This window comes from Fusarium phalaenopsidis, assembly GCF_050370095.1.
Source record: "Fusarium phalaenopsidis strain FUZ10S chromosome Unknown contig_32298, whole genome shotgun sequence".
NCBI classification, from domain to species: domain Eukaryota; kingdom Fungi; phylum Ascomycota; class Sordariomycetes; order Hypocreales; family Nectriaceae; genus Fusarium; species Fusarium phalaenopsidis.
The window spans coordinates 2,536,205-2,562,737 of NW_028145407.1; the positions used below are offsets into that span (position 1 = coordinate 2,536,205).

At 49.0% G+C, this 26,533-nt stretch overlaps 9 protein-coding genes across 9 annotated transcripts; 5 read left to right on the plus strand and 4 right to left on the minus strand.

Moving 5' to 3' along the window:
• Window positions 1-291: 291 nt before the first annotated feature.
• LRP88_07338 (amidase signature domain-containing protein) lies at window positions 292-1,935 on the minus strand (the record flags this gene model as incomplete). Its single annotated transcript, XM_083243868.1, has 1 exon — window positions 292-1,935. The coding sequence occupies one exon, from the start codon at window positions 1,933-1,935 to the stop codon at window positions 292-294; it is 1,644 nt and encodes a 547-aa protein (XP_083101092.1).
• A 784-nt stretch (window positions 1,936-2,719) lies between these two features.
• Window positions 2,720-4,407, plus strand: LRP88_07339 (major facilitator superfamily domain-containing protein; the record flags this gene model as incomplete). Its single annotated transcript, XM_083243869.1, has 3 exons — window positions 2,720-3,109; window positions 3,164-3,396; window positions 3,480-4,407. The coding sequence occupies 3 exons, from the start codon at window positions 2,720-2,722 to the stop codon at window positions 4,405-4,407; spliced, it is 1,551 nt and encodes a 516-aa protein (XP_083101093.1).
• A 1,277-nt stretch (window positions 4,408-5,684) lies between these two features.
• LRP88_07340 (ferric reductase NAD binding domain-containing protein) lies at window positions 5,685-7,415 on the plus strand (the record flags this gene model as incomplete). The annotated part of the gene is made up of 4 exons (XM_083243870.1): window positions 5,685-5,788; window positions 5,845-6,003; window positions 6,061-6,935; window positions 6,988-7,415. The coding sequence occupies 4 exons, from the start codon at window positions 5,685-5,687 to the stop codon at window positions 7,413-7,415; spliced, it is 1,566 nt and encodes a 521-aa protein (XP_083101094.1).
• A 1,392-nt stretch (window positions 7,416-8,807) lies between these two features.
• On the plus strand, window positions 8,808-9,920 carry LRP88_07341 (D-mandelate dehydrogenase-like dehydrogenase; the record flags this gene model as incomplete). Its single annotated transcript, XM_083243871.1, has 2 exons — window positions 8,808-9,341; window positions 9,405-9,920. The coding sequence occupies 2 exons, from the start codon at window positions 8,808-8,810 to the stop codon at window positions 9,918-9,920; spliced, it is 1,050 nt and encodes a 349-aa protein (XP_083101095.1).
• A 466-nt stretch (window positions 9,921-10,386) lies between these two features.
• Window positions 10,387-12,195, minus strand: LRP88_07342 (uncharacterized protein; the record flags this gene model as incomplete). Its single annotated transcript, XM_083243872.1, has 4 exons — window positions 10,387-10,450; window positions 10,503-10,851; window positions 10,911-12,005; window positions 12,057-12,195. The coding sequence occupies 4 exons, from the start codon at window positions 12,193-12,195 to the stop codon at window positions 10,387-10,389; spliced, it is 1,647 nt and encodes a 548-aa protein (XP_083101096.1).
• A 577-nt stretch (window positions 12,196-12,772) lies between these two features.
• LRP88_07343 (NAD(P)/FAD-dependent oxidoreductase) lies at window positions 12,773-14,283 on the plus strand (the record flags this gene model as incomplete). Its single annotated transcript, XM_083243873.1, has 2 exons — window positions 12,773-12,947; window positions 13,010-14,283. 2 exons carry the CDS (start codon window positions 12,773-12,775, stop codon window positions 14,281-14,283), a joined length of 1,449 nt encoding a protein of 482 aa, XP_083101097.1.
• Window positions 14,284-15,262: 979 nt separating this feature from the next.
• LRP88_07344 (uncharacterized protein) lies at window positions 15,263-16,188 on the minus strand (the record flags this gene model as incomplete). Its single annotated transcript, XM_083243874.1, has 2 exons — window positions 15,263-15,903; window positions 15,975-16,188. 2 exons carry the CDS (start codon window positions 16,186-16,188, stop codon window positions 15,263-15,265), a joined length of 855 nt encoding a protein of 284 aa, XP_083101098.1.
• A 379-nt stretch (window positions 16,189-16,567) lies between these two features.
• On the plus strand, window positions 16,568-18,013 carry LRP88_07345 (uncharacterized protein; the record flags this gene model as incomplete). Its single annotated transcript, XM_083243875.1, has 1 exon — window positions 16,568-18,013. One exon carries the CDS (start codon window positions 16,568-16,570, stop codon window positions 18,011-18,013), a length of 1,446 nt encoding a protein of 481 aa, XP_083101099.1.
• A 114-nt stretch (window positions 18,014-18,127) lies between these two features.
• LRP88_07346 (uncharacterized protein) lies at window positions 18,128-20,480 on the minus strand (the record flags this gene model as incomplete). Its single annotated transcript, XM_083243876.1, has 5 exons — window positions 18,128-19,051; window positions 19,104-19,302; window positions 19,381-20,242; window positions 20,297-20,345; window positions 20,394-20,480. 5 exons carry the CDS (start codon window positions 20,478-20,480, stop codon window positions 18,128-18,130), a joined length of 2,121 nt encoding a protein of 706 aa, XP_083101100.1.
• Between the last annotated feature and the right edge of the window lie 6,053 nt (window positions 20,481-26,533).

The following is a 26,533-nucleotide window of genomic DNA, read 5'->3' on the forward strand; positions in this document are numbered from 1 at the left end:
AGTGTTCCAGCAACGCAATGGCCGGGTGCAGGTGTTATCCGGTCAAGAGCCTTCATAACATTGTTGTTTGCAGTGAGCGGACTGACTTTTTCCTTGACGCAGCTTGCCCTTGAAGAAAGAAGGAGTGGCCCACACTGATAGTGGTTGCTATACTCGGGTTGGAGGATTTTCTTGCCGTAATGTGTGTCTCTAGAGCGGACTCAGGGCTTGGAATTACCTTCAAGTTGGTTTTAAAGGTTGCCTCTAGGAAAGTAGCACAAGTAAAATATAAGAGAAACTATTATGACATAATTACTCATGTCTAATAACACTGGTAATAAACTCTGCAATAGCAAGAAGCTTCTCATCCTCAAATCTTTGCCCTGCTAGCTGCACTGACAAAGGCAGCCCATGAAACCTCCTAGGCTCATACAGAGCTTGCAGTCGCGCATCCTCGGCACTGAATGGCGTGAAGTCCACATAAGGGGCATCAACGTCTTGGTCGCACTTCATACCCAGTGGCAGTGAGATGGCCGGCCAGTCTACCGCGTTGAACACAGCCGTGAACGTCGTGTCCGTCCACTCGTCGATAGGCAGAGCCGGGTTCGGGGCCGTGACCCAGAGCAGGGCGTCGAGAGGCCTGCCGCTTGCGTTCCACGCTGCTTTCATCTGAATGTTGAGCAGCGCGAGCTTCTGGTTCAGCATGTGCACGTCCTCGAGGGTGATTCTCTTGCTGGCCCACTCAGACCCTAGAGTGCCAGTCTTTTCCACAATCTTCATAATGGGCTCTTTTGCAATCTCCTTGGTTAGGGCAGTAATACCTTGGACGTGAATAAAAGCTTTGCAGAGATCCCAGACCTCGCTCATGTCTGGTGGAGTGAACTCGACGAGCTCATATCCAGCCTGGCGTAGACGCTCCTGGGCTGCCAGATAGCCTCGTAACACAGGAGGGAAAAGGTGGCAATAGTTATTGGTGGTGTCAGGGGCCCAGACTCCGATGCGAGGTCGCGTTGGAGCTGCTATATCCAGCCAGGGCGATGGGTACAAGAAGGGATCGTGCTCCCACGGCCTGGCATCGCTGACAACTTTCGACGCGAGCCGGATATCTCTAACCGAGTGGCCCATCAAGCCGAAAGTCGCCACAGGGCCGAGCTCTGTGATTCCTATCATGCCCGGGTCGAGGATGGACCTGCCGTCGGCGGGGAGACGATATCCGCTGGGTCGGTAGCCGACCACGCCGTTGGCCATGGCAGGCATTCTAGCTGATCCGGCGCCGTCAGAGCCCAGCCCGAGCAGAGATGCTCCCATAGCAAGAGCAGAGCCCTCACCGCCGGAAGAACCACCGGCTCCGAAGCTGCTGTTGTGAGCGTTGAGGGTCCTGCCAAACACGACGTTGATCGTGTCAGCTGCGAGGCAAGTCTGTGGCACATTGGTCTTTGCTACCACAACGGCGCCGGCCTCAACCATGATCTGAACGAGGCGCGAATTTGACTTTGCGGGATCGAAGCAATACGCTGCGATGCCGGCAGACGAATCATGCCCCTCGAGGTCCATGTGGTCCTTGACAGTGATGGGCAGACCGTGCAGGGGCCCGACGACGCGGCCGGTCTCCAAAAAATGCTTGTCGAGCTCTTTGGCACGGCGGATAGCCTGCTCAAAGTTGACCTCGGTGATGAAGTTGGTCAAGCTGTCGGCTGCAGCGGCCCGCTTGCAGAAGGAGGTGACGAGCTTCTCTGCGGTTATACTCCCAGAAGCGACGAGGCTGAGCGTTTCAGCGGCGCCGTGCTTGCTGGCGTCGGTGAGTTCCAGTTCCTCGGGGGTCAAAAGGCCACTGTCCAACAGGGATTTGAGAGGATTGTGCCCCGACGCTTTCTTGATCAGCCATTGTTGAGGGATGAGTGAGGCACGCTGCTCTCGCTTGCGTGCCACTATGTTCTGCCAGTCTGGGGTAGACATGAATGCGATTATAGTGCTGAAAGTAGACAATTGGCTATTTTAATCTCCAAGTAAGGCCCAATGAAGTCTGGGAGTAGAGGATGTTGTTGAGTGCGATTTGGAGGACGATGTCGTGCTACAACTTATACCTAGCTTCTCGAAGGAGCATCAACTATTTTAGACCCTCCCTGCCACCGATATCTACAGTTTCTAGAATTCATCCTGGTTGTTTCCGAGCTGACAAATACCCCATACAGGAGACGCATAAGCACCCTCCACGGGCTATGCTAGTTGCGGCACTGGTGTAAACCATAATGACCAAGACAGGAACGGTGCAATCTCCCCCGCAAGATAGGGCAGTTACAAAGTGATCCGAGAGACCAATGAGATGACGGGGTTTTCGGGACCCATCCGAAGGTTGCCCCGGATCTCTGGGGTAGGGACCCGAACTAAGTGTTACACTTGCCTTGATGTATCTCAAGGTCTGGCATTTTGCATATGAAAGAGTGTTATCTCGGAATATCGGAAGCAATTTGCGAATATTACGCGTCTAGATACCCTGGCGGAGTGCCGCTGCAACCTGTGTCAACTCGCTAGGTTGAATCAAGTATTCATCCAGCACACTAGCCTCTGCTACGCCGAGAAACCTTGGAAGCCATAATGTGAATAAAAGCCTGTTGTCTTAAGCTCGAACCGTCTTTGGGAAGGAATAGAAACATAACTCCTCATTTGCTTTGTGCGTCACTTATCGCGCTTCTGATCCATCATCCATCAACCTAGGTACACAGCCAAACCGCTCTTCAACATGACTTCTACCTCAAAGTCAACTAAGAAGACTGAGAACTCCTCGTCTCCAGACGTCGAGATGGGAACCTTCTCAGAAACAATCGACATGGTACCTGGGACCAGACTTCTGCTCAACCCGGGCAGAGACGATGGGTCAACCCACATTGTTCTGTCTCCAGAGCCCTCTAGCGACCCCGACGACCCCCTCAACTGGAGCATCACCCGTAAGACCCTCTCGTTCTTGGTGGTGAATATCTACTCTTTCATGGTCGCAGTGGTGGCCTTGTCCACAGCTGTCACCTACGGAGCCCTCATTGCCGAGTTCGGCACAACGGCTGAGTACCTGAACGTCGGCACGGCGGTCTCGATTCTGTTTATCGGGATGGGCAACATCATCTGGAATCCTATGGTGAGCTTCTCCAAGTATCCCAGAACCAGGAAGAAAAGCAGGCTAACATGATAGGCCCTTCGATATGGTCGTCGGCCGGTCTACATACTATCTTGTCTCTTGACTGGCGTCGCCCAGGTCATTGCGGCCACCGCACAGAGAAGCGACGTCTTTGTGGGCTCTCGCATCCTGATGGGTTTTGTTGCCGCTCCTTTTGAGCAGCTCCCCGCAGTGACTGTCAATGACCAGTTCTTTGTCCATCGGCGAGGCTTTGGATTGTCCATGTATGTCCTCGCGGCAACGCTAGGGTAAGTGTTTACGGGTTGTTCCTCCCCTTTTCCAGGATACCTGGCTACTGATTGATCATCCCTAGCTAACTTGTTCGGTACAGATCTTTCATTGGCCCTCTTGCAACTGGATTCATCGTCGACGGTGTCGGTTGGCGTTGGGTATACTGGACCTTTGCCATCACCATGGCGGTTGTCACCATTCTCGCCTTCTTCTTCCTGGAGGAAACAGGTTATAACCGAGACGATGGCACATCCGGCGACTTTGGTCCTCCTCTCCACGAGCCAAAGACTTACGCCCAAAGGCTGAAGCTGGTCTCGGACCTCAAGCTCCCCCAGTCCCTTGGCGCCACCATAATCCAGCCCATCCAGCTCCTCATCGAGCCCATCATTCTCTGGTGCGCGTGCCTCTATGGCTTCGGCATCGCTTGGCTCTCCATCATGGCCTTCACCTCCAACACGGTCTTCCAGAGCCCCCTGTATGGCTACAATTTCAGTTTCACCGCCGTCGGCCTCACAAGCCTCTCCCCCCTCGTCGGCAGCATGATCCTCTTCTACGTAGGCGGGGCAGGGACGGACCGCTTCATGATCTGGCAGGCTCGCCGGAACGGCGGTATCATGGAGCCTGAGTCCCGCATCTACGCTGCACTGGTGGCGGGGCCGATTATGGCCGCCGGGCTGGTGCTATACGGGGTGGGAGCCTCGGCGGGCTTGCACTGGATGGTGCCGGTGGTGGGGATGGGGCTTATCGGCGCGGGGGTACCAATTGCCGGAGAGGTCTCCCTGGGCTATGTGACTGAGTGTTATTCTCACAGAGCTGGGGAGGCATCTACGGCCATGATCACGGTGCGCAACATCATCGCCTGTGGCATGATCTTTGCTACGGAGCCGTGGATCAACCACAGCGGCCTGAGGGACACGTTCATCACTATGGGGGCGCTGTGCCTCTTTGGGTTCTGGTCAGGGGTGCTCCTCATTTGGAAGGGTAAGAACTGTCGTCGCCGTTCTGCGAAACTTTGGCATTTGTCTTGAAAGGTACTCGTGTATGGGGAACATGGGTTATGGCACGGACATGAGATTGATAAGGGGGTCTGCCGGGTGTGTAGATGCCGACTCGGTCGCTACCGCGATATGACTTCGGGCTCAAAGTAGTAGGTGGTTTGTAGCATCACTCGTGCGCAATGAACCATTCATTTGTTCATCCTCGGCTCGTTTCTAATTTATTAGCATTATTTTTTGGATCCGCATGACAGACATCCTCTTTATTGGCGAAGACATCATTCATCAAGAGGAGCAGTCTGCGCGCAAAAATGCCGTGACACGTTCTAGACTACCTGGATACTCTTGCTTTACTATCCTTATCTCCAATGTCGGCCACGACAGCAAAAAATACAGCTGTTAATGCATTACGTACGCCATCAAACCCAATAACGTAGTACTTTTTTCCGTTTAGATGCCCATCCCACCATGTGCCGAGATCTCAAAGCGCTTCATAGATACTCCCAGTCTCTGTGGCCAATCAGGTATGGTTCCGAAGTCAATGTCCAGATGCACATATGCTCAGCTGACAAATAACTGCCCCAGCCCCTTGACCCGTTACGCACTTTATGAGGCTTTGGATCCCTCTCCCAATTGCGCGTCTCCCAATTACTAAGATTACCAAGATGAGCCAAGCCCTGGAGCTAAACCTTAAGGGAGGACCCGCTAAACCTTAATACAAGGCCCGCGCTCCATCATTATGGGAAATGCTTGCGTCTCTTTGGCGATCAGTCGCTATCTCGAGGCGCATCTCACCATGAACCCTGCCCCTTTCTCAGTGCCGGTATCAGCACAGCCAAGCTTGTCCAAGGTTGAGCCAAGATCAAGGCTATGTCGCTGATGATGCCATTTCCTCGGAAACTCGAGCAGGAAACTCGAGCATTCCGACAACGCGTGGCTCTGCAAGATTATCTACGAGCTAGGGTATTGACATGGCCTGTGATGAAAAGCTTGGAATCTGAGATTTGGCCTATATATTCGTGAAGCAGACCTGGTGCCATTTCTCGGCCGACCACCTCTTCCACTCGTTGACAGTACGAAAAATACCACAAGGCATACACTGGCCTCCTGTATAACAAGCCAACTCATTCCACTTCCTATTGCTCTTTAACGAACAAAATCAGGCTTGACAAAGCCATCATACAATGTCGAGTCTTGTCAGTGATGCATCTACAGCTGCTCCGACGCAGAGCGCTCCGCCTCCGCCTCCGCCAGACCAGGCACAGCTGATGGCGATATTCGCAGCGCAGGCAAAACGCGACCATGACGCCATGAGGCTTTACGCAGGTGTTCTAGCAGGCCTTATGGGACTCTTTATCATCTTCCATTTTTTCAGTCTCCTGCGGCGGCCTTTAAAACTTGGGCCATTTGCTAGGTAAGAAATAACCAAACACACAAACCAGTCCACTGGTTCTGACACTCGCTATTCAGTCTTCGAAGACTCGTCTCAGTAAAGGTCCCTGGTGTGCCGTCTCTTGGCCACGGCACTCTTTTACTAGTTTACCTCGGACTCAACGTCGGCTTCATTTTTATCTACACCGATACCAGCTTCTTGTCACTGCGCGTCGTTGTCGCTGCCCGAACGGGCTGGTATGTGTTTTGTACATACATGTCTCCAAGAGGAGCTCTCACTAACAGTGTTGACAGGCTGGCTGTCGCAAATACCGTCCTGACCGTGTTTTTCAGTCTCAAAAACACCCCGCTTGGCTACCTAACCGGAGTGTCCTACGAACGACTAAATATCCTCCACCGCATCTCAGGGTTGACCACGTTTCTCCTCGTCGTCGTGCACGCCGCTTCATACTCCTCCTTCTTTCTGGATCAGCAAAATGCAGCCCGACTGCGCGTTCGCGAAGAGATTTTTGGCATCGTAGCGGGCTTCAGTCTTTTGACAGTCGTCATGGTTGCCCTAACCTTGCAGCGTCGCCGCTACGAGCTCTTCTACGTCCTGCACGTCGCCTTCTTTGTGGTTTCGCTGGTTTTCATCTCTCTCCATCATCCTACCGCAGCGGAGAGGGTCATCATTGCGATGGGCCTCGCGGCGGGAATGTGGTTCCTCGATCGGCTCGTGCGTGCATCCCGGTTGGTCTACCACGGCATCAACAATACCGCCACGCTGCAGCCGCTTCCCAACGGCGGCACGAGGGTCATCCTAAACAAGAAGCTCCTCGGCGCCAATCCAGGCGAACATGCATTCTTGTGGATTCCGGGGATTCGCCGCTTTGAGACGCACCCTTTTACCATCGCGAGGACTGAGCCGCTCGAGTTTGTTGTTGCCTCCCAAGATGGCTTCACCCGCGACCTACATCAGTATGCTTTGAAGAATCCCGGTGCCATCCTAAGAGCGTCAGTCGAGGGGCCCTATGGACAAATACCAGACCCTGCGCGATACGATAGGGTGGTGGTATTTGCGGGTGGCAGCGGCGGTAGCTTCGCATTCGGCAGCGCTCTTCGACTCTTGCGGGCCTCTGAGGGCTCCGATAAGACAGACGCTACCTTGGTATGGTCAATGAGGAACTCGGGTCAGTCTTTAATCTTGGTTTTTCTTGTGTAATTATGACTGACTGCCTTTAGCCCTCCTTGAGTGGTTTTCAGCTCATTTGCGCGACGTTGGTCACTCCCCAGGGTTCAAGACTTCGATCCACATCACTGGCGAGAAGGAGGTTGAGAAACTGTCCAACCGATCAGGTCTGGGAACAGCAGATGGCTCAGAAGGGGCCCTGGTTTTGGAAGATTCTCTGGGCGATGAGTCGGCTATTGAACTATCGAGCATGACTGGGGACCAGCCAAGTTACATCCACGGTGCTTCGGTTCACTATCAACGGCCCAATGTGAATGATTTCGTTACCCAGGCCGTGGAGGGGATGGCCTCCGGTCAGCGAGTCCTGGTCATGGCATGCGGGCCGACGGGGCTGTTGAAGGAAGTCAGGAGCGTGGCGACATCACGGATGGTTCCTGGGGGTCCTCACGTGTCTCTTCATTGCGAGCAGTTTGGATGGTGAGCCCTCGAGTCCGGAAGGAAGGGGGCTATCAGCCCTAGCGTAAGGGGCCTCCTAGTAATGCTTTATCTCCTATGTATTCTTGTTAGTTTGACATACGTGTCGCCACACAGCCGTTCATCTTCAATAATAGAACTCTCACCCAACTAGCATGAGGCTTCTGCTGTGCCCGGATTGCCCGCCATCTACGGCCCGAAGCACGATGGTGCCAATGGCTTACTCTATCTCGACCCGCTAGAATTACAGTAGGTTTGCTTGTCATTCTCTCCTCTCAGATTTCCAGCTGCTTGGATTCTGTCGTACAAGGCCCGAGTAGAACCAAGTCCCCATTGTATATACATCGTAGACTGGCAAGTTTATTGCACGCTGAATCGTGTCCGCATATGGAGGCATGTTTGTGCACTCCAAGACAACGGCCACAATCTCAGGGTATCGAGACGTCATTGCTTTGGCTTGATCCACTAGCTCTCTCTGCAGCCTTTCAGCGTCATATTCTTCGCCTCTAGCGCAAATGCCTCTCAGATGACCGTCATCAGGGGTTCCCCATATTCGCACGTCCTCTGGCTTGATGCCGAGTGCAAGTAGATGCGCATCTCCAAGCCTTCTACTGTCGTATGTCAAGACTCCAATGGCCTTGTCTGCAGGGATAAGGGCACGGAGACTTGGCACTTGTATGAGTGATGATGTCGCGATTGGAATCGGCAAACGAGCTGCCAACCTGTCATGGTCTTTAGTGCCCTGGGATTGGAATCGAATCGAAGTAGCTACCTTTTCTGAGCCATCGCAAGAAACCCACAACTGGTGATTATTCCCACAGCCCCTCTCTCAGCTAGTCGCTGGCCGGCAGCCACAAACCGCTCAATGAAGGCATCGTCGTACGCGGTGCTTGTAACAATTTGAGATTCACTGGTGCCGGTGACCTTTTCACGGACAAGTGGAAAAGGCCAGGTCTTGTCATTGTAGGGGTCTCCTGGTGGTCTGAAGATGTCAACTTCCACGGCAAGGAACCCCAGAGGGGGTGGTGCCACAGCGTTGTCGGTCATTGTTGGAGAGAAGTGACCCTTGCTAATCTCCTGAATCGGCGTCTGCTTAGGCCCTTGTAGCTTTATCCTCAATAATCACGTAATATGGGCCCGTGGGCCACGGCTGACCACTCTCGGGGGAAGCCGAGATTCTCCATGACGATCAAAGTGGGGTCCGCAACCTTCCGAGCCGGCGGCCAAGATCGGACATGCAACCGGAATCATGAGCGCTACCCTGCATCATGATGGATAGCTTGCAAGGGCGTCGGACGTATACAAGGCCGGTCGCGTTCCGTCTTCAAAACATTGTTACCCTTATCTTCATCATCGCATCCCACCGTAGCACCGCCCGCGTGTGCTCACAGCCATCACCATGTCCCCCAGTCGCCTTTCTCAAAAACCCCGTGTCGTGTGCCTTGGCGCCCCCAAATGTGCCGGCGCCGATTATTTGGAGTCCTTCGGCAAAGACTTCGACTTTGAGGTCCTCGACGCCACAAACCGAGCCGAGACGCAACAGAAGCTGCCAGAACTCATCAGCAAAGGCGGTCCCATCGATGCCTTCATCATCCGAATGGGAACACCGCCTTACGAGCCTTTCGACAAGGACTTGCTTGAGGCCCTTGTCCCGGACTGCCGAATTATTACTTCGGCATCGGCAGGATATAATGAGTTTGATATTGAGTGGATGAGCAAGAGCAATGTCATCTTCTGCAACTCTGTGGACGCAGTTGCCGAGGCTACCGCTGACATGGCCATGTTTTTGACTCTGGCTGTGCTGCGAAATACCTCCAATGCTGAGCGGATTGCCAAATCGGGGAAATGGAGAGGAGAGGCCGGTGTTCTCATCCCAGCCAGAGATCCCACCAACTTGACACTGGGTATCGTCGGTATGGGTTCAATCGGAAAGGTTAGTTCCCTTGATCTGCCCTGATAAACTGGAATGGTAAAGCTGACCTAGCTCGAATAACAGTACCTTGCCAAAAAGGCGGCCGTTTTCAACATGAAGATCCGATACTACAACCGCCGACAGCTTCCCAAGGACGTCGAGAAAGAATACAACGCCACATACTGCGATTCATTACACGAGCTCCTTTCACAGTCCGACGTCGTCTCAATCAACTGTCCATTGAATGACAAGACAACCAATCTCATTAGCACAAACGAGTTTGCGGCGATGAAGGATGGGGCGTTCCTGGTCAATACTGCTCGTGGGGCCGTCGTAGACGAGACTGCTCTCAAAGTTGCCCTCAAGACTGGAAAGGTTGCGAGAGCTGGTTTGGATGTGCTTGTCAACGAGCCCAATGTTGACCCTTGGTTCTTCGAGCAAGACAATGTTATTGTCCAGCCCCATCTTGGTGGTTTGACCGATGTCGCCTTCCAAAAGGCCGAACGGGAATGTTTTGAGAATATCAGAGCCTACTTTGAGACTGGAAAGGCGAACAGCCCAGTCAACCTCGACCAGCTGAAGGGTAGTTCGAAGATCTAACTAGATAGAAAGGTTAATGAATACACGAATAAGACTTGTCTTTTCTAGCTTGAAGCTTTGTACGATGTGGTCATATAAGACCAAAAAAATTGGGATCAAGCATTTGCGGCATTGGGTTTTGATACTGTCATATATGGATGGGTGTGCCATCTGGTGTTGCGGCTGATAGCCTTATCTGAACAGACCACTCATCCACAACCTCAAAGAACTACCGGGAAGAGGCACTATTAATTTATCCGTGTGATCCAAACAAATATCGTAGTCAACGCCGGCAACTGTGTTGCTATCCACGTATTGCTAAACGCGGTCTTGATGACGTTTCAGTTCAACACTTGGAACCTGTACATCTGAGAATTCAGGTTTTGCATGGACGGTTCGGTCACGAAATTGAGAAGACAATTACAATAAAGGTTGGGTCTACGTTTTCTGTTCTACTGATCTATAGATTCAACATGAAGCTTCAAACTTAGACCTCTACCTGTCGATTCTTGGAAGTCAATTTCCTGTCTTGTCCATCATCGTGCTCGGTACTGGGGAAACACAATGTCAGATATAACTCTATTAAGATCTGGGGCAACTCACTCTTCAAGGTCTTCATCGATTCTGCGACCGGAGATGGAGTCGACCCTCATGGTCTTGGCCTTGCTGCGAATCTGCCACCAGGGGCACTCGAACAGAGCATCAATATGCTCCAGGGGGAGACCTGCGGTCTCTGGAACTGCCAAAAAGACATAAATGAGGGACACGAAGCACCACCCAGCGAAGAATATGAAGGCCCCCCAATTGTTCATGCTGCTGAGTATGGATGGGGTTGCGCGGTTGAGTCCGAAGTAGAAAAGCCAGTGGAAGGCTTGAGATAGAGCCGAGCCAAAGGACCGAATGCTGTTGGGCCATAGCTCAGCGCCAAAGACATACGGGAGAACGAGGAGGCCTAGAATTAAGCTTGTCAGCTACCGGACAAAACGACACTGTGGTGCCTTTAAACCATACCAACTGCATATCCAAAACCATGGATAAAGATGGCCGCGATTGCAGCTTCAGATGAACCAGGCGCAACAGAACCCGACTGGTGACTCTTGATGTAAGCACCAAGGTAGACGTCCGAGATTAGTTGAATGGCGATACCGATGAAGAGCGATTTGCGGCGGCCCAAGGCATCGATGAAGAAAAATGAGGCGATGAGGGTGTAAAAGAACTTGGAGAGAGAATACATGCTCGACAAGAAGAGGCCATGCCCGTTGGCACCGCTGATCCCCATAAGCGACAGAATCGGCACGAGATAACTGGTGACCGAGTTTGCGCCAGAGAGCTGCGCGAGAGCGTACGAGATAAGAGCCTGCTGGACGCGACGAAGATTGGCGGGAACCATGAAAGTCTCTTTCAGAACATCCTTGAGGCCGCCGCTGCCGCCATATTTGGCCTTTTCGTCTTGGATCTGCTCCTCAATGTCGGCGATTTCTCCAGCAACTCGAGGGTGCTCTGCTGGTAGTCCGCGAAGCGCGACAAGAGTCTTGACAGCATCTTCTTTGCGGCCGACTAACATCAACCAACGCGGAGACTCGTAAGCAAAGAAGCTCGCAGAGATGACGATGGCGCAGATTATAGTTGGAACGAACCAAACTATTTGGTACTGCAAGTGTGAAGGTGCGACATGCAGGAAGCAGGCATACACTGTCAAGGTGCTCACGGTCAAGCTGAGCAGCATGACGACGCTGAACCACACAGTCAGAAGGCCACGAATCTCGGTAGGTGCAATCTCAACGATGGACATGGGGCCAGTGACAGTGAGAGGACCGATACCAAGACCAGAGATGAATCGGGCGGTGTAAAGAGCGCCCATATTGCCATAAGAGAAAGTGGCAACCAGTTGGCCGATGATCCAGATGACAAAGTACAGTCGCAAGGACCAGAGCCGCCCGATGCGGTCGTTGATGAAGAATGACAGGCCTGAACCAACGCCGGCGGTGAGGTAGACAAAGGAGATGAAGTTGGCCACCTCTTTGGGGTTGGTGGCAGAGGTGATGCCAAACGTCTGCGAGAATCCCGGGAGAGAGGGCACGACAGAACTAGAGCCCTGGTCCCAAGCTTTGGAGAGTTAGGTACTGGAGAATTTCGAGGAAAATAGAGGAAACTTACTGATGCACAGGCCTGACATTGCATAGAGCGCCGACGAAAGGAGAAGACGTCGATTGAAGATAACTTCGCGTGGCGAGTTGCGAATGCTCTTGACATGCTTCGCCAGCGATGAGTCAGTGAAGACTTTGCTGAAGCCCATGATGGAGTCAGTGAGGAGAGGTTTCCGTCTCGAGGAAAATGTGGAAGCTGGTTCAGTTGTCAAGACAAATTAGGAAGTGATGATCTTGTCCGCTGTCAGAAGTTTCTTCGGCGGGTTCAGTGCAGGAATATATCACCACCCACAAAGCCTCGCTTCGCCTACTCGACCTCGGAGGAGCCACAAGCTAGTCGCGCCAAGCATGAGCTGCATTCGTTACCCCAGATGCTTATCTCTTCCCCGCAGGATATCCTCGTCAACCAGCACCGCAAATTCTGGATTCTCCCGAACCAGAGTATGGGCGGATTCATCACGAGAGCACTTGATATCGGGGGAACCCGAGTTGCTGGGCTCCCCGCTTCGGTTAGACTCAATTAGGCGTTAGCGCTCTCTAGCGTTTGCTTATCATCGTTATCATCGTTATCATCATCTTGCAGCCGATAAAATGATTCTCGCTGACTCGCAAACTCCCGGAGTGGCAACATGTTAGCTCAACATCATCGAGTTCTGGGCTGATAAAATCCGATACCACATCATTTGCCTAGAAAAATCATCAACGCGATCTGCTCAGAGACCGACCATGTCACCTTTGAGAAAAAACGACCCAATCGTCATTGTTGGCGCAGGAATCTTCGGTCTGAGCACTGCCCTACACCTTGCCAAGCGTGGCTACGATCAGGTCACGGTTCTCGATAAACAAGATTATGATCAAGGGCTCTATTCGTATGCAAAGGGTTGTGACGCTGCGTCAGCAGGTGAGCCCCTGGCCTCAATGCGTTATTGATCAAGCATTGTTAACTAATGAAAAAAAAAAAAGATTTGAACAAAATTATTCGATCAGCTTATGGAACTCAGACCGAGTACCAAGAACTCTCAATTGAGGCAATCAAGTTGTGGAACCAATGGAATCTTGATTTGGCCAACGGGGAGGTGCCGCCTGGCATGAGCCCATCCGACAAAGTCTTCTTCAACAACGGAGCGATTTCCTTCAACGAGGGAGACGTCCTGCCGCCGTTTGAACAGGCTACGATCGAAGGTGCAAAGAAGCTGGGGCTTGCAACACCGCTCATCACCAATGACCCCCACGATGTTGAGGCCGCCAGGCAATTGGGCTTCGACACTGACCAATTCAGGTCCAAGGCTCGTGGGAAAGCCATGGTAGGCATTCTTGATACGAGTGGCGGCCATGTTGCAGCCGACAAGGCTTGTCGTCTTGCTCTCCACAAGGCAAGGCGCCTTGGAGTCAAGTTCATCTTTGGTGCTCAATCAGGGACCTTCGAATCTCTCATCCGGAAGGGTGGCAGAGTTGTCGGTGTTCGAACCAAGGACAACCAAGTTCATGATGCAAAGCTCACGATCATGGCTTGTGGAGCCTATACGCCGGTCCTTGTCCCCGAGCTTGATGGACTGTGCGAAGCCACAGCAGGTTCCGTGGCCGTTTTCAAGATTCCAAAGACATCTCCACTGTTTGAGCGACTCTCATCAAGAAACTTCCCTATCTGGATGTACAAGATGAGAGATGGTGCCAAAGGCGGTCTTTACGGCTTCGCCCTTGACTCCGAGGGTCACTTCAAGATCGGATATCGTGGCACCAAGTACACCAACCCCCAAATCCAACCAGATGGAAAGGAGCGCAGCGTCCCCGTAACGAGGTGGACTGACGGGCAAAAGCTCACTCAGATTCCGAAACAAGCCATGGATACCATCGCCTCCTTTGTCTCGGAACATATCCCAGAAGTCCTCGAGGAAGTTGGTGATGTTGCTTTCACAAGGGCATGTTGGTATACTGATACCTTTGATAACCACTTCGTCATTGACCGTGTACCGGATCAGCCAGGCCTCATGGTTGTCACAGGAGGCAGCGGCCATGCCTTCAAGTTCCTACCTAATATCGGAGACTGGGTGGTGGACATTATGGAGGAGGTGAAAACTGATCGTCCAGCTATCAAGGCATGGAGGTGGAGGAGCCAAGGAGATAGAGAGCCTATCAATGTTCTTATGGAAGGGAAGAAGGGGCCGAGGGCTTTGCAAAACGTGGTTCTGACAGGTTCCATTCATGGGCCAACCTCAAAGAGGCCTTCGATGCTATAGTTTCATACAAGACGCTGCATGGCGGTATTTTTCCACTGCATTAATGGCGAAATTGCATGAATAGAAGTGCCCGGTACTTTAAGTAGATATAATCACTTACCAAAAAGAACTGCTAGGTTTGTTCCGACGTGGACGCCGTCTGCTCTCGTTAATGCTCGAGCTTCCTCTTTCAGGAACCTCTCACCCAAGAATCCAGATTCTCCGTGCCAAAACTCAAAACCCTTTCGAAATATCTTTACACAAAGCGGGCAGGGCTATCGTGGCCGTTATGGGTAGACAGAAAAAAGACGTAGAATGCGCTCCTGCTCCTACATCAGTGCTGGGTCAGCAGCTCAGGCCTTACATTTTCAAGTAGTTGCAACAGCTCAGCTAAGACTCAGTTACAGACAGGTGTTGCACATATTTCTACTGTTCCTCGTCCTTCAATTCGGAGGAGCATCAGGCCGGATGTTAGGTCTTACCCTGCACAAGGAGATCCAATCCTCCCATGCCGTATGCAATTGATCTCAACAAGGCGGATAGTGCCCCGAACTATTGAGGTTACAGTTCCGTACTCATTTCAAGTGTAATCAACAGAGGTTTAATTGTGACTGTCTGTATTGCTCCAAGAAATTTCACCTTTAAGGTGTTCCTCGTCAACGACATCATCTTTTTAGCGAGCGGACCAGCCAATTACCAGCAAGGCCGTTTCGAAAGTTTATTAGTGTAGTAGCGACTTATTGGCCGCTGCTCTCTAATCCCATTTAGTGGTGCTTTTGTCCGAGGGAGCATCATATATTTCTGAAGAGCATACCCTTAAACACGTGTGCAGAGCCACAAGAGCTGCCTGTCCCTCATTATTTATCAGCAGCTAAGATCGATATGCAAATACATTTGATAGCGCAAAACAGAAAACGTTCATAATACCCTACTGAATTGAACTTGTCTAGCACTACGCAGGATTCATTGCTAACCTTTTTACCCTCCCATGGTAGCTCCCCTACTGAAGAAAGTCCCCCCTAGTCTCTTTCAAGATCAACTGATACTCTGGCTCGAACTGCATATACATCACCTCAGGAGTTCCAGTGCCATCCTTCGTATATTGTGCCTCCTCGTCGCTGACCAGAGACTTCTTGAGCTGGGTGCCATTGGGAGTCATAGCAGCCTCAACGAGTAATTGAGTCTGGCAAGCTCGCTCCAAAGCAATGAAAAACGCTGCCGCCTCGCCAATAGTCCCACCCGCTGTTAACAAGCCATGATTTTGCAGGATGATGTTCTTAGCGGCACCGAGGGCATCAGCGATGCGGCCACCCTCCTCTTTAGCAAAAACCACGCCACCGAAGCTGCCATAAACCGCAAGGTCTTTGTAAAACATGCATGAATCCTGGTTGAGCATGCCAATGGGCTTTCCGAATGTTGACCAGGCTCGACCATATGGGCTATGGAGGTGACAAGCGGCATTGATGTCTGGACGTCGCTTGTGGATGGCGGCATGAATAATGAAGCCCGCCGTGTTAACGGGCTTCTCTCCACCACCAATTCGGTTGCCGTCCTCATCAATGTGAACCATATCAGAGACGGTTAGCAGGCCAAAATGGACCCCGTATGGGTTGATCCAAAAGGTATCTGGCCGAACGGGGTCTGAACGAATGGCGAACGGTATCAGACCCAAACTGTCCTGGTAGAGACCGACGAATACGAGAGTAACTCACCTCTTAGGCTGATGTGGCCGCTTCCTCCATCCGCAAATCCGAGCTTGGCAAAGACGCGGAATGCACCGGCCATCTGTTCCAGCTGCCAACGCCTCGTCTCCTCCTTAGTCTGAAACTGGGGGATCCGGTGGAGTCTCTTCGGTTTACCATCCTTGCCGCTTGCCACATTCAAGGAAGAAGAGGTCGTAACTGTGACTGTGGCGGTAGATGGCATTGTGAAGTTGTTGCGGAAAGTGGAAATGGACTTGATACCAAAACTGATACTTGATTGTGATGCTTGAACAATACACAAGACCCTGGCAATGGTTGAAGCATGTAAATAGTTGTTGTTATCCGTGGGGACTCGGTAACCCCCGTGATTGGCTAGATTGACCCGATCCTCCAGACACCCCAGGCGTTGATTTGAAAGCCAGTTCATTCGGTAACACCCGACGTGGTTTGTGATATAATCGTGGCTCTCGATAATGATGAGAATAGGATACGGATTTTGTGAGTTGGCTTTCAGTACCAGCTACGTCTTGTCATCTTCTTTGGTTCACTCCAGCTATCACTAAGTGTTTTTTCAACACTTTACAACACCTGGGCTCATCAAGATGTCGACTCTCACTATGGGATCAACAAACGTCGGGGGCGCTCCTTATGGCTCGGTTGAGCCATTCATGGACCCCAATGATGTTCGGACAGCCTTCACCGTTGCCATGTCCGCGATGTACAGAAACGAAGTTCCCTTGTATGGAGATCTCATCCGGATTGTACAGTCTGTCAACAAGGAGGTTCTCTCTGCAAAATCCCAGTTAGCAGATCAGACAAGCATCGGCGAAAGCGTTGTGCCTCAAAGACTTGATCTAGAGCGACATGGTGCAATACGACTAGGAACTCCCTATGAATTAAGGACCGTTTCCCGTATCTTCGCCGTCATCGGTCTTAAAGCCGTGGGCTACTACGATCTTTCTATCGCCGGACTCCCAATGCACGCCACTTGCTTCCGGCCCATTGATCTCGCCTCTCTCAACAAGAACCCTTTCCGTGTTTTCACTACTCTACTTCGACCAGAGTTACTTTCTGATAAAGAGGCCCGGGACTTGGCCACGAAGCTCTTGACCAGACGCAACATCTTCAGTTCCAGACTTCTTGACCTCATTAGTACAGCTGAGGGCCAGAACAACCGTCTCACCGCTTCACAGGCAGAGGAGTTCATACTTGAAGGAATGAAAACGTTCAGCTGGAGGCCTGAAGCATCAGCGACTGAGGACGAGTACAAGACGCTCGCCGCTGAACATCCAATCTTGGCAGACATTGCATCATTCAAAAGCTCCCACATCAACCACTTGACTCCGAGAACGCTAGATATCGTGGCCAGCCAGGAGAGAATGAAATTCGAGGGTCTCAAAGTCAAAGACCGCATCGAGGGCCCTCCACCTCGCCAATGTCCCATCCTGCTCCGCCAAACAAGCTTCCTGGCTCTTGAAGAACGGATCAAGTTCCGGAACTCTGAGGGCGCCCTTGTTGAAGGAACGCACAGAGCTCGATTCGGAGAGATTGAGGAACGTGGAGCTGCCGTTACGCCAGCTGGTAGGAAGCTATACGACGCCTTGTTGGAGAAGGCCATGGACAAATTCCAGGCTCTTTCTTGCGAGAAAAAGCCAGCATTGATGGATGAGCTCCTGAATGAGGTGTTTCGGGAGTATCCAGACACCTGGACTGAGCTCAGGAGACGGGAACTGGTCTATTGCACATACCGGCCAACTGGGAAACCATTTCCAAAACATTCGTCCAAGATGCCCTCTCTGGAAGATCTTGTCTCTCAAGGCTACCTGGAAGCCGAGCCAATCACCTATGAGGATTTTCTTCCCTTCTCCGCCGCTGGTATCTTCCAGTCAAACCTGACGTCAAGCAAAGGGTCTTCTTTATGTGAGATGGGGAGATCAGATCAGGAAGGCTACGAAAAGGCTCTCGGCAGCGCGCTTCTGAGTGCTGATGACCTGTACCTCAAGTCTCAGCGTGAAAGCATCGAGAAGTGCGGTCTGGGTTCAGGTTGAAGAATGTGACGGAAACCAAGAGGATATCTGCTCAATAGGTAATTCATAGCTACATTGATGGAGCCACACAGGTCAAGCTAAATAAAATAATTTCGTTAATGACATTGCATGATATCACATATCTAAAGATGTCGGACGTGCTTCGGTCGTGATATCCGTTTGTGTATTCCGCATCCCTTGAAGCAGTTGCTGGACAAACCACTCAGACTCCGTCGGCATATCGCTGGCTCCAAGCTCCATGATCCAGTCCTCCAGGGGTTGTGAGTCCACTGCTCCCCCCGAGTGCGAAGTAGGTGGCACAGCAGAGTTGCCATGCGGCCTCCATTCGTCTCCGCAAACGAGGCCGATGGTTTTCTCAGAAAGCACTTCGAAGATATCCCGGTACGGAGTAGCTTTGCTCCAGCGTTCGGCTATAATGACAAGTGCTGTGTTGCAGGCCATGCAAGTGTTGATGACGTCCATTTTCTTGGCCGCTTGCCTCACTCTTGCTGATTTCCAGATACAGTACAGATAGGTAAGGCCGCCAAGGAAGAGAATATGCAATGAGCCCCAGGTAAACTGCATGGATTGGTACTGAAACAGCCGTCGGTAGAGAAGGCATATCTCCTTCGCCTTCTGCGAGCAAGTCTCAAGTGCATGCTCAACAGATTCCTCTTCCCCAGGAGGTGGCTTGTGCGTGATCCAGTAACGGTATAGAAGGAGGACTGAGTGGTCATAAGCTAGCTTGAACCACTCTCGAGACGCAAATACGGACAATGGATCAAGGCCAGCCGTATCAGGTGACTGCGGGATTTCGGCATGCCAACTCTCGAGTTCCTTAGCAAGTTGATCAATCAAGGGCTTCTTTGCAACTTCTTGACCCGGAGAACATTTAGTGATGGCTGGATAGATACTGTTGCCGATCTTTGACCAGAGTCGACGTAGTTTGATAACATGGATAGCCCCTGTCATGTTGGTTGGTGGCTCATCTGGAGACGCCCGAGGGCTCTGAAGCAGACCCAAAGCGTTGATATGTTCATCATTGATATCCAGAGGGAGCTGAAAAGATGCTAGTTAGTAGGCAAGAATCTAGGTGTGGCCAGGCGCCTACCTCAGCATCGATGCAATCATCGGGGATGCCAACTGGCCGGCCAAGAATAAAGGATGCAACACGGTCGATATCGTATGCCACCCAAAAGCATCGGTTGGACATCTCGGCAATCAGAGGATTCGAGTTCTTGCGATATGTAGATGCGCTTCTGTGGTAGCCCAGTTCGATGCTATACCGAATTGCCAGTCCAGAGAGTTTCCTGAGATGATCAGCGTCTGGGTAATCGCTCCATTGCGTGTGCCGCTGATGGACAACATAGCCGACTCTTGGCACCTACCACAAACTTCCCCCAGCAGGGGATCTGATAGAGTAGACGGCACAGCAAAGCAGGCTTTGTATTGACTCAATACCATCAAGCTCTAGAACTGAAGGCTGGTGTGCGAGCGCCATATTGTAGTAGGATTCCGCTGTATCGTAATGGGTAGGGCCAAGGGCTAGGGAGGCAATTGCGTATACCATCCAGACGAAGAACTGGGCGATATCCCCAGCAAGTGAAAGGTTGCCAGTGCTATCCGCCTTGAAACATAGCTCTTCCCAGAACCGAAATGTTGGTTGATGCAAAAAGGGGTATTGAGGATGGATGTTGTTGAAGTAGGCCTGAGACAATGTGGTCCCGAGAGGTGCCGAAGGGAAGCTGATGGGAAATGGCGTCGCCAACTCCCAGCTTGAATTGCCGTGGCTGAAGTTGATACCGCTGGCTTGAGAACCTCCGACTTTCTTGGGGAGATTCATAGCTGCACTAACAACACGGGAAAATGACACAGCAGAGGATGGACCGAAGTAATGAGGCTCCTTGCTTGCTGTTGTGAGGCATAACAGAGCAACGTCGGCGGAGAGCTGGTCAGCCGGGTCTTCCAGGTCTAGAGATGCATCATGTTGATGGCTTTCGGCAGCGTCCGCATCCGATACTATAGGCGCTCTGTCGCCATTCCGCAATGCCGAGGGTCGGGGCAACTCGGGGAATGTAGCAGAAGGCGATAAGTCGGCGTGGGCTTTCTCGAGACCAGCAAGGTGATCCAAGGCTACATCAGGTCGGACTTGTTGAAGAAGGCCTTCTAAATAGGCGACTCTTGCTTCCAGCGACTGCATGTAGTCTCGAGGACGGAAAAGACCCGTCGCAGGATCTTCAACGAGGCACTCTAGAAGGCCATGTCAACCCTGGACTGTTTGGTCGGATGTGCGGCTTGGCCTACCTCGCCCATTCTTTGAGCAGTTTTGACATCTTGGCACTTGTCCATCGCACTATCTGGAGTCAGAGGAGACAGAGTACATGAGGGTGGAAGACCGTACCTTGAGCTTCTTCTGCTTGCAGCCGACGCAGGCGAGCAAGGTCCGCTCTCCAACGCGGGGGCGCTTGACAGGGTGGGGATTGTCCATATTCGGAGGTGCCATGGTGGTGTGATGACGTCGAAACCTGGTAGCGGAAGCCCTGTATTGGTGTCGACGTAGTAACGAGTCTGACTGCAAGGGTGCGAGATCAGTATGGAAACAGGAGATGGAGCCAGAAGAGTCAAATGAGATCACGAGGAGACGTTGAGACTGGGAGCGATTATCGGCGCCTCGGGAAGCTCCGATTGCCTCCACATTCAACTCGCCCGGCGCATCGGCAGGGCACTCGCTAAGAAACACTCTCCCGGGGGCCCACCGTCTGCATCCGTCGATGCCCACTATTTTCCAAGATAACCACATTTCGTAAGCAGCATGCCGGCGGACACTGGTCTGGAATCAGATAACCCTATACCATGAAATACCATGAAGAAAATGAGGTCTAAGCCGCGTTTGTGGATAAACGGGTTTTACAAATATATCTATCTGCCAAATACACTTGAGATACTGCTGAGCGTAACTTTTACCTACTTATCAAATGTCGTGCATTTTTCACACATTTTTACATTATGCTCGCTCTAGCTAACTCTTGAACATTACATAAGTACATTTACGATCCCCTCAACTCTGTTCTTCCTTGCTTGACCAACTGATATGTCAACCCATAAGAGTACATTCATACATTCTGATATCACTTATAGCTTACTTCTTCCTTCCACCCCCAACGAAGAATATTTCTCGCCCCAATCCCTCTCGTGCTTCTCACTCGTAGCCATGCGAATGAGATGAGTAGGCTTCAAGAAGGCAACCAGCAGTACTTCATCGCCCTTGTTTCTGCGTAACATGTTGCGATAGAATAGACTCTTCTGCAAATCACGATGCCAGTATCCCCTGTCATCAACGTCTTTCATAAACATCTTGCCTTTAGGCCAATCATTGGATCCTCTGAAAACGAATGTGTGCTCCTCAAAGATGGCATTTGGGGAGATCAAGAGCTTCGCACGGTTACGGTTGATTTCTCTCGCAATCCTAAGATGGATCGGTGTCGGTTCATCGCTTTCCGTGGAAGGGAATGCATCAATTCCGCACTTTGACATATGAACGAGAGAGCTAACAACCTCTGCTAATGTCATCGTCCAGACTCCTTCTGGAAATCTTTCAAGCAGGTGCAGGAAGAGTTGGGCAAACATCGTCTGGTTCAGACCTGTCGAACGACGATGTGAAGGATGAACCATCGTGAGACCAGTATGAATGATGGGGTCATCTAACCCTGGGATAGGGATAACAAGGGCCGAAACAAATCCAACTAGAATTCCATAGCGGCGGGCAAGGACAAGAATCTTATCTGCAAGCCAGTCTTTGCCACCAGGCTCTTCAAAGACTTGATAATCTGGTATCTCGGGTAGGCATTGGCTGCCCAGAACGCACAGCGAAGCATGAAGGGCTGATTGCTTGGTGGCAGGGATGAGTGTCTCAGCCGTCACAAGCTCCAATTCATATTCAGAGCCCATTCTTTCCACTTAAGCGAGATTCGCGTATTAGCTTTGCGAATAAAAAAAGGTAGGTTAGAATTGTCACCTAGAGTAGAGGCCAAAGGAGCTGGCGAAAAGTTTGGAATTGTAGGATGAGGCAGATAAATACTCAACATTGTAGATCTTGGCTTGTTTTATAGCAGATTCTTCGACCCGTCCCTTTCGTTCTTGGCTTAGAGCACTGTCTGCAGTATAATCCAAGCTTAAAGTGACAGGCGATTCAATAAGCTTTGGAGGTAATTTCGGTTTTCAACTGCCGGCTAGGCCTAGGATGAGACACGTAGACTGAACATGAGGATCACTCGGGCCAGTCCAATTTAGCCTGACCCGTGACAAGCCTTGACCTCGTTTGTTTGGTCTTCTAAGCAAATTTATGGTTAAGGTTCAGGTTGGATGTTTAGAGCGTCTTCATTCCTTCGTATTGAAATACAAAAAGCCCGTGGGAGCTGTATGGCAATGCACTAGTATTATAATTATTGATACGTGGATGATACAGTGTTTCTCGACTAAGCTCATTATCTCATGCCACTGCTATTATGTTGAATTTTCTTATTAAAAGCATTTTCGTTATTGTAGATAATATATTCGTGTGGGGAACTGTTGCTAGATTTGATCACAGTGCATACTCTACTCGGTTCCGAGTCTATTTTATGTCATATGATGCATGTGACAATGGCATTACTGAACAAACCAGGTATCTTTACCTGTTTACTTTCTTTTCTTATCAGACGGTTGGGACTTGGGTTTTATTTAACTAGTGCGGGCGCCGTACGCACGAACGAATACGTAGGTAATTAAACCCCATCGGTTTAAGCTGTAACCGAAATTGCGATTCGGACCTCTCCTGGGATGCTCGCGGGAGCCTAACCACTGTTCACTTCCTAGGTTGATCAACAGGTAACTGGAACTGCTGACTCATTTCCGGCTGTTGAAGTCCCAGGTGAATGCTCACGTATATGAATTGATAATGGCATGTGCTGAGAGACTGCAGTCTTGAGAAGGTGGAAAGGGATAATTCTCTTATTTCTCGTACGGAGGTTAGAGCAGCTAAATACCCCCTGAGAGGTTCAACCTTTCATGATGCATAGGTATAAGTCTTTAAATGCAGGCAGTAGAAAGGCGAAAGAAAAAGGCCACTATATTAATATTTGGATATAATGCTGTAATTTGTTAATAATAACGTATATGATAAGCGAGTGGGACAGACAAGTGAGCGGGACAGCTAGACTGTGCACTAAAACTAGGATTTTTAAACTTTAATAAAAACTTTAATAAAATAGCTAGAAACTTATAAAGAGTATTTCTAGCTATTTAACTTATAAATAAAGTATATCTAATTTTTATAGATTTTTAAAAAATCTCCTTTATAGAGAAATAACTATTTATACAGTGTGAATATACTTTTTCTAAACTACCCTATAGGGTATTTTTCTAATAATCTATAAAAATCAGGATTAATAATATATTAACATACATAATAAGCGAGCGGCGCAGACAAGCGAGCAGCGCACTTTTCCCTCCTATACCTAACTTTCTATTTCATTAATTAAATTTTCGCCACTAAGTATATCACAATTAAATACTAAGGCAAATACCCTTCTTGCCCTTTAAGCCCTCCAAAATAATCTAAAATTAAGTCTCCGGCGGGCTTCTAGTATCTATGGGGTCAAGGAGCAGAGGCTACGTCGCCGGCAGAATGGCATTCAATCTCGACGCGATACTATTCCTAACTCGCGGAAACTATCCGACCTAGAAGAATAGGTTATTATTTAGTTCATTCTTAACCTAGATTCGCGAGGATTTCCCCCGCGGCTACGTAGTATTAAAGAAATAGCTAACCGACTACTCGTTAACCGCGATGCATTACCTGTCGGCAAGCGCTAGGCTTCTAACTTCATTAAGTAATATAATAAGCTTAAGACGCAGTTTTTTTATAGATATAATTACTAAAGGGTTAAATATAAAAATCTAGCTAAGATTTAAAAGTAGTTTAAGCTCATAGAGAATATAATCACGAAATATAATATTAACCTTACTAATATCTATAATTTTAATAAGGTTAGCTTTCTAATAGGCATTATTGCAAGCAGAATAGTCATTATAGGCGCAGAAAGGCATAGAAACCCGAAATTAATCTAGCCTAGAAACTAGGAATAGGTTATAGCTATTTAGGCGATTAATATGGAAGGCTAGGCGATCCCGCTATTTATCGTGGTTATAGGCTAATATTACCTCGCTAGCTAGTACTAAGAAAGCAACCTCCCGGGCGATTAGGCTATTGCGACGACTTAAAATAGCTAGACTAATAACAATATAGGTCTCGAATAGCTAAAGCACTTTAACCAGCACACAAAGGCCCGATCAACCGGTCGCTATTGTCTTTTAATCCTCGATAGGCATGAAAGTCACCACTTAGTTAAATTTAAAAAATATTATAAAGATAATTATATTATTACGCTTTATATACTAGCTTATTTGTCTTATCTACTCTAGTCTCTTAATATTAGATACTTTGGACCGCTTAAGAAGGCCTATGGTCGGCAAATAGAGCATCTAATTAGATGCTTTATAACCCACGTTTCTAAGACTAAGTTCTTTCTAGCCTTTTACGCCACCCACTAGGCTATAATAATAGAGAGTAATATCAAGGGGGGTTTTAGAGGGGCTAGGCTTATTCCTTTAGACCCGGAAAATATCATATTAAAGCTTAATATATAGCTATAGACTCTAATACCCGTTGAAGAGGAGGCTAGCCTTCTTGACCCTTAGGTCTTAAAGACCCTAAAGATTATCCTTAAGACTAGTTCTTAGTTTAAATACCTTAAAAGACGAGTTAGGAGATATTAAAGTAGCTCTCTAGTATCTATTTTAGAGGCTATTAAGTTATTTTCTAAGGGAATAAAGGCAATAATATATTAAATAGCACTATTAAAGTCTAAGAATTAGATCTTTTAATAGGCAAATAAGACCCTTAGTAAGTAATATAAAGTAAAAAAAACCTATTTATAAAATAAAGGGAAGATAATTATAGATAAGAGAAGAGAAGTAATTAATTAAATAAATATTAATATATAAGGAGTGGCTAAATCGTCGAGAAGTAGTGGTTAAGTAGAGTTAGCATAAGCGAAGAAAAGGCGTTATAGAATATGCAGAAAGACCGGTTATAATATAAGAATATATTAGATAGTTATTAATATATCTAGGTAATAGTATAGTGATTTACTTTAATTAATTAAATGCTATATTATATTATTATTTAAGTTCTTATATTAAAGGTTAGGAAAAATGCGCCGCTCGCTTATCTGCGCCGCTCGCTTATTATATATGTTATATAATTAAGCTAACTTCTAATTTTTAGCTTTTCTTAGCTTAATATGAATTTTCTAGAATTATTTAAAAATCCTAGTTTTTGTATATAATCTAGCTGTCCCGCTCGCTTGTCTGTCCCACTCGCTTATCATATATGTTATGTTCTTTGTTATAGTTAAAGCTTGGCCCTATCATCTATTAAAACCGTCGGTTGAGCTACCGACAGTTTTTTTATATGGGAGATTTTTTTTACGCTAGCAGACCATGGGGCAGCCGACAGTTTTTTTCTCGACCAGCCGACATTTTCTAGAAAAGAGGGTTCCTATAGGGCTAAGGCTCCGCAAAAGAGATATATATAACTTTAAGCTATAAGGATTTTAGAAATAAAGTCCTTTTTCTTATATCTTATTTCTTAATTTTTTTAGAATTATTTAAAGATAAAAAAGAGAAATTTTAATGGGGTGGTCAGTGCAACTAGCGCTACGCTAAAATTTCCCAACCACCGCCACAACTTAGCTATCTAGCCACACTAACCACCTCGCCAGCCACAATTAAGATAATTCCTTAGCTAATAAGCTTTAACCTCTATATTCATTCTTTCTTTTACCTCTTTATAAAGACTTTAACTCTTCCTAGCTATTTACTTCTAATTTCTATCTCTATCTATATCTTAGTTATCTAAAAGTATTATTTATTTATATCTTAGTTATCTATAAGTCTTATAATTATGGATTATTTTACTTATATCCCGGCTTTTTCCCTTCTAATTTGCAAGACTTGCAAAACCGCAGTTCTTTTTAACCAAATTCAACAACACCTCCGCCAACAGCCTCATCAGCTTTCCCTCCAAGAGATCAAGCCTACCCTAGAGCAAGCTACTAAGCTTGATCTTCTTCAGGGCCAGAAGGACCTTATAAGGCTACCTAAGCCTATTCCTCCAGGCCCTCCTATCTCACAACTTGGAGAGCCTATGCAACAGGGCTTCCGCTGCACCTTTGAGCCTAGCTGCTTCTATGTTGGCTCCCAGCTACGCCGAATTAGAGAGCACTTACGGGTCTTTCACAAGGTCCAGCAGAAGGGTCAAGACGGCCGGCCTTCCAAGGCAGCAGCCTCGCAGCCTTCTATAGCTACTGAAAGCTATTGGCGAGCCGGCGTAGCCTATCAGCAACTCTTCAAGCAAGGGCCTCGCAGTGAATACTTTGAGGTCTTGCTAGAAGGTAATAGCTCTGAAGCTCTCTCTCTTCTAGAAGCCAAGGCTGCCTT